The sequence below is a fragment of the Trachurus japonicus genome, chromosome 5, assembly GCF_045865225.1.
Source record: "Trachurus japonicus isolate A0001 chromosome 5, Traja_1.0".
NCBI classification, from domain to species: Eukaryota; Metazoa; Chordata; class Actinopteri; order Carangiformes; family Carangidae; genus Trachurus; species Trachurus japonicus.
Window position 1 is genome coordinate 9,802,133 of NC_140911.1, and position 6,687 is coordinate 9,808,819.

General features: G+C 40.6%; 1 protein-coding gene across 3 annotated transcripts; it reads left to right on the plus strand.

Moving 5' to 3' along the window:
• Window positions 1–422: 422 nt before the first annotated feature.
• On the plus strand, window positions 423–3,143 carry rfesd (Rieske (Fe-S) domain containing). Of its 3 annotated transcripts, none has more exons than XM_085778002.1 (4): window positions 423–550; window positions 1,579–1,741; window positions 2,112–2,146; window positions 2,500–3,143. In XM_085778002.1, the coding sequence occupies exons 1-4, from the start codon at window positions 473–475 to the stop codon at window positions 2,809–2,811; spliced, it is 588 nt and encodes a 195-aa protein (XP_085634128.1). In that variant the 5' UTR covers window positions 423–472; the 3' UTR covers window positions 2,812–3,143. The 3 variants fall into 3 exon arrangements, with proteins under 3 accessions (XP_085634128.1, XP_085634130.1, XP_085634131.1); XM_085778004.1 differs by lacking the exon at window positions 423–550 and adding an exon at window positions 1,322–1,342; XM_085778005.1 differs by lacking the exon at window positions 423–550 and adding an exon at window positions 1,342–1,382.
• Window positions 3,144–6,687: the final 3,544 nt, after the last annotated feature.

The window sequence follows — 6,687 nt, forward strand, 5'->3', positions numbered from 1 at the left end:
GACTGCACTGCAAATCAATGTGGTCAGGTACAGAGTGCAACATCTCTCAAAAACCTCTTAAAAGTGGTAGAGTAAAGAAGCAGAAAATGGAAATACCCAAGTGAAGTACCACAAAACTGTGCAGCTTAGGCGCTATGCTTGACTGAATGCGCTCAATAACCCCTTTTACTTGGATGCAACTGCAGATAATGATGATGATAGAATAGAAGTCATGATAATTTACAGACACAAAACGGGTGACTGATGAGACTAAATGCCCTAATAAATGAAAATATGAATAGATTTGAAATAATAACATTTAAATAAAGAGGTTTATTGTGATGTAAAACTTTCCAAAGAACAAGTTAAACAAATGGTTTTATGTAAAAGTATTTTATTACAATGAAATGACTGTTTTGCCTGTGGGAGTCAGATAAGAAACGTACCCGGTGTAAAGACAGCTTGTGTCTGGAGATAATAGAGATCGGGCCCCATGCACTTCCCACACAACCCTGAGCTGTCAGTTCAGTTCTTCAGCTTTACAGGGGAGACGCCGCTGCTCAGTTTGAAGGTAAAGTCCAAAATACGGGAGGGGGGGGGGAATGTCTTTAGTTATTTTCAAGAAAAACATTTTTTTTTAAATATGTAGGTAGAGTGACAGACTGATGGGCAAATAGAGAGGAGGCATAAACATAACATACATTTGAAGGAATTATACAAATGTAACCTATAATCCCTGAGGGCTCACTTGAGGAAAATGTATTGCTCTTGCATAAATAATTATTTTGCTGCTCTGTTGCTCCTTGCTTCATATAAATGTAGCTGTCTTTGGTTTAGCCAGAGGCTTCGGGGCATGTGACTTTTGCTGCTGCTTCTACTACTGTGCTTACTCAGCCTGCACTGAGGAGCTCATTATTCCACTCTGCTATACATGAATCACACTTGAGGTCAGGTTACCCAGCATCCTGATAGTTTTTGTCATATATTGTCACCAGGATTTCACATGATGAACGATTCAGAACCGTGGTATTTATTAGATTTATATGACTGACTTTCATGGCGGTCGTGTGCTGCAGTCACTAAGCAGTTGGCATATGCCGTGGTATTTTACATTTAGGGAAGACACACACTTCAACAATTATTTTTAGATAGTCCACCATTAAACAGTTAATGGACCAAGCTTCCTTTAGTATTTGACCGTTTTTTTAAATTTTTTTTTTATTTTTATCACTGTTCTTATATTAACTTACAGGATGAGGCTGATATCAGGGATTAATGTTGCAGGTCTGAGTGTGTTTGAAGTAGAGCTAATCAGTGCCAAGACATGTCATTGCTTGGATTCTTGAAGCTGGATGCTCTGGAGGTGTTGTGGACTTAATTTAAGATGACAACTGTGATGGGAGGTGCCAACACAATAATCCCTGTGACAAATCCAAAAGCCACACTTTTTGCATGTAGTTAAGTTTTCAGTGGGAGAAGACACTGATATCAATAACCAGGCAGTCTTGGGGTTTGTGCTTAATGGAAAAATAAGTTTGCTTCATGGTGTTAAATGCTAAATTGTGCTGTTTCCTGCTTTCCTGGTTGCCTTGTAAACAGTGTGCCATGGGTGAGAAGGAGCAGTCTGCAGGGGGGCTGCATTTTGTGGGTAAAAGGGATGAACTGGTTAAAGCGAAACGCTCCTGCAGGACAGTGGAGGATCGAGATATACTTGTCATCTACCACGAGGGAGGCTTCTATGCCATGGACTCCTACTGTTATCGTAAGTAGCCTACAGTTCCTCTAATCTTAAAATCAAAACGGCTGCTTTTTTATAATAGCAGATTTAAAATGTGTGACCTGAACATACATGATAAGTACATTACTGCCAATTTAAAAAGTATCCAACAACATGTATTTTCCTCAGTATTGAAAGCATTGTTGGCAAATCTTCAGTGAACCACTTCAAAAATAATTTGCCGTGAATAGAAGTCCTGTCATGGTACATTTAACACTGGGCTGGCTTAAATTGTTATCCGTAGGACATTTTAGCACATATCACCCTGAAAGTATGTCCAGTCAGCCAAAATGTTAGTGTGCTGTAAACTGTTTGCTTATTCTACAATACACTGATCCTCTGTTTTCTCCAACAGATAATGGGGGAATGCTGCAGAACGGAGACATTGAGGTGAGGTGTACATTTGACTTAAGAGATTAAAGGTTGCTTTTTCTTTTCTTTTTTTTTTGTCTAACCCCGAGGCAGGAAGCCAAAATGACATTTAAGTTAAAACACCACACTGTACTTTCAGTTGTTGTTGTTCCATTGCAGCATTCACAGGATAGTCCACCTGCATTACTGTAAAATACGTAAAGGTGGCTGCTGTGTTATCAGGCCTGCAGGAATACTGTAATTAAGACATTAAACCTGCAAAGCATTAATACAGTCTTGTTAAGATAATATTAAAATGCCAATGGGTCCAAGTGTCCTCCACTTATCATTGTTTACCTGTGTTCTTTCAACACATACACACACACATACAGGAAATTGATGGCAAGATGTGCATAATCTGTCCGAAGCACAAGTACAAGATCTCTCTGGCCGAAGGGGAGGGCATTTACAAGGGCACCAACCCCAAGGAAAAGCCGCCTGTGCCCAGATGGTACTCCAAGGGTTTGAAGCAGCGGACGCACACGGTCACCGAGACCAACGGAGAAGTCTACGTGAAGCTCTCTGAGGACAAGGGCTATATAGACTCAGACTACTACCAGGGAGAACAGGGCAAGATAGAGAGGGCCAAGGTTGAGGCATCCGAGGCAGCCGAGGAAGCTAAGAAGAAGAAGCAAAAGTCTTGATAGTGGATGCACATGGCATCCCCCAAAGTCTCCTTTTAGTCTCCCCTGACCCACCTCCAAATGACTGCATGATGACGGTATGGAGAGGGTGTCAGATATTTAATGACTTAGTGCTCCACTTCAAGTAATCAGTTCGGCTTGCATGACCTCAAAATAGGTCTTGTTTTTAATGAGTTTGAGAGTGTTTTGAATTTTAAATTGCTTTACTTGTGGCTTGTTTAACTGGAAACACACATGAAATGTTCTCCTTAAAACGTCAGGTCACATATATTTCCATGTCATGTGGACTTTTCTTTCTCAAAACCATCACATTAATAAACTTTTTGTTATGACTTTTGATTTCCGATTCTCTGTTCTCAAATTAGACACTGATGCATGAACACACCAGCGTAAGTGCTTTTCAATACTCCTTGTTTATTATGCATGCACTGAATAAATCAATAAGATGAAAGGGTTTATACAGATCAATAATGCCCTAAAGTGGAGCATTAATGTGAAGTATAATTATCGTACCACAATAGTGGCTGCTTCTTATTACCATTACCTCAGACAACATGGATATCTGGTTGCATATAGCCATCTGACATTTGGGATTTGTGTTGTGACGTATTTTCGGTCGACTGGAAAGAATTCCCCCAGCACCTGAAAAAAAAAAAAAAGAAAATCCTAAAAAGAGCCTTGCTGAGGACACAACTCAAATCCCTGGGGTTGTTAAAAGGTGTGTAGACAGCAGCTTCAGACAGGTACTGTGCTTTGCTGGAGGGCTCTAGTCAGTGTGCTGCACATTAGGCAGCCTACAGAAATTCAAGGTTTTGTTGTGAACATTAATCAAAACAGGTTATTCTCCGTAAAAGAAAGAATCTGACAAACAGTGGGAAAAATAAGTATTTGATCTCGGGCTGATTTTCTCCCACAAAGAAATGGACGGTCTGTAGTTTACATTTATTTCAACAGAGCGAGACAGAATATCAACAAAAGCTCCAGAAATAATATCAAGGTTATAAATTAATTTGAATTTTCCTTTGGAGATTAATAAAGTAATTCATATTCGTATTCATAATTTCCATTTGATCAAGTGTAAAAGCAAAAATCAGCATGGGGTGAAATATTTTTTCATGACTTGAAGCTGGAGTCAGTAGCATTAGCTGAGCATACAGGAGTAATTGGCTCCCTTCAGAGGAAGCTAGTTCATTCATTAATTCATTCTTAAGCTGGGGACACACCATGATTTGTTTTTTGCCCGATTTTACCCACGATTCACAGTCAGTCAGCACTAGTTGGGGACAGTGGGCATGGCAAGTTGGCGCAGAAACCTGTTAGTGTGTGATGGGGTACAGACTCAATTCAGCAGGTGTGTGAGGCAAACAGACCCCGCCCTGCTTTAGTCGTAGCAGTTCAAACATGTGTGACTCTGGACGCAGTCGGGGAGTGTGTCCATAGCTTTAGACTGAGTCAGGCCAGATGTTGATGTAACCCAGGTTAAGCTGCCTGCTGGCTCCAGGTCCATATTGGACAGAAATGAGATGAGACTGGTATTGATCCTCCCATCTAACTCTCAGTGAGAAACAAATAAGTGTATTTCCCAAAGTGTCTATATAATAAACTATTCCTTCCATATACACATTCTGGAGACAGGACTTTATCTCATTTCGCTGGGCTATGACTTTTGCTGTGGCCCGCTGTGATGCTTTAAGTGGTTCTCAAAAGATTTAGCACTGCTCAGACCTCAGAAATGGGACGTGCAAGAAATAGGCTGAAAGAAACGATGATCAAAATTCATCAAGCAGCGACAGAGATACAGCGACTTTTAGTTTTTTCGTCAGTGTGGGTTAAGCTCCAAAAAAAAAAAAGAAACACTGCCTCCTATAATTCCCATAATGCATCTTGATAAAACATTGTCTTTAAAACTCCCCACTCTCAGTGGATAACAGGCTTCCTGTTAAAAATTTAAAGTCTTCAGCCCAGTGTAACAATCAGGGTGATTTTCTTTCCTCAGACATTGGAGGAGCTCCCTCCAGAGCCACGGGAAACAATGAACCATCTTTTTTCTTTTATTCACAGACGGAGCAGCACTATTCATGATGAGTGAACGGATACTCATTTGAACAAATCACACCAGAGTTGCCTTTTAAGAATGGCAAGATCCAGTTCAGCTATACACGAATACAAAATACACACAAAAAAACCTATACCAAACAAATGTGTCATATAAGTTACATGCAACCGAAAGGTGTTTATTTTTAATGTGGCTTCTGGTGGAAAATCTGAATCTTGAATTATTGCTTTTCTATAGTTTGCAATGTAAAAGACTTGGTTTATATCATTTCTTCACCATTTGATGTTAAAGGTCAAGCCAGCCTGTCACATTCATATTATTTCTCTGTTTCTGTACCCACAGTGCAGGCTAAAACAGTGACATGGCACCAGAGCTTAAAATGCCATGGGTTGAGCACACACGGGGGCTCTGGTGAACGATGCTCCTGTGTGCATGAATGACGTTGGTCTCTGGCCTACAGCAAACTCACAACACCCTCTTAGGGCTTCGGCCTATGTGACGCTTTGAATACAATCAAGACATGCACAGAGGGCCCCTGGGTTACAGGCAAGGAGGAGGCTGAGTTACAACACATTAAATATTAAAATATGATTATGTAGTCAAATTGAGAATCTTGATACAAGGCAGAAACCATTATGTGCAGGTGGTCATTTGCAGGAGGTCAAGTCGAGGGCTGTTTGTCAAGACAAGGAGCAGGCTGTCTGGGGAAACTGCTCATGTCTTATTCCCGTGTTTAGCACTGCATGAAAGCAGCATGGATTTACAGTGTTGCACTTGCAGGACATTCAGATCCAGGCATAAACACTCTCTTGGCTTTATGTTTATGCATTATTCATTGCGGTTGTGAATGACACAAGAGCCTTTAAGGCTCCCCATGCAGAAATGTAATATATGACCTATATGTTCCTATGGCCACAGTAATGTTGCTACATATATCATCTATATTATTATCACATATAAACCTCCTCTGGGTTTATGAAGTTTATAGAATATATAAAACATCAAGAGTAAAATTTCTTCATCTATTCTAGCCTATTGAACATTATTTATATTATTGCCAATATTTGCAACAGCAAACATATAAGCCCTACATGCTCAAATACTGTATGTTTTTCTCTTTAATGTACACATTAATGTTCATGTATTTACATTCTGGAAACCGGTTTCAGACTTTTGAATGTAGGCTACTGATTATAATATTAACACATTGCTGATAACGCCCAGTCTGTAAATAGGTCCACATATTTTAATGGTAGACAAATAGGCTATATGTCAATATATGAAAGAGCTGCAATTCTGCAATAGGTGTCATCTATCATTTGATATGTACTATGTCATATGTAAAAATGTACATACAGTATGAATGCAATATCATATTGGATGTGGGTCTGACAGTTTTTCCTCAGAAAACCCAGGAAACCTTTGTAGTTTGTCCAAGAGGAAACAAATATTGTATATTTCCCTGCTGTGCCATGTTATACCTCTCCCTGGGGCAGAAAAAATACCACTTGTGTCTGTTCATGTGTCGGAATTTAGAGTAGAAGTTAATGACACGAGCTCTGTGTGTTGGGCTCAGCTCAGAACAAAGCGCTTTTATTCTTTGACCGAGGAAAACCAGCAGCAGCAGCTCCGCTCAGCGACGTGTTGAAGTGTGTTTGACTGGTGTGTGGACCGGGACCGAGACCGAGACCGGACCCTGTTCTGCTGCTGCTGCTCGGTCCTGGTCTGGTCGGGCTGTTTGCATGCGTTGGCACGCGCGTCTTATTGGCTCTGCTGCGTGTGTGTGTGTGTATGCCCGTCCGCGTGCGCGTTGCTGAGTC

What these genes read in the sequence shown, in the direction of transcription:
- rfesd (XM_085778002.1), top strand. Translation starts at nt 473, where the DNA reads ATGCACTTCCCACACAACCCTGAGCTGTCAGTTCAGTTCTTCAGCTTT. An exon ending in CGCCGCTGCTCAGTTTGAAG is followed by an intron (nt 551 to 1,578) that starts GTAAAGTCCAAA and finishes CCTTGTAAACAG; the next exon opens with TGTGCCATGGGTGAGAAGGA. An exon ending in TGCAGAACGGAGACATTGAG is followed by an intron (nt 2,147 to 2,499) that starts GTGAGGTGTACA and finishes ACACACATACAG; the next exon opens with GAAATTGATGGCAAGATGTG.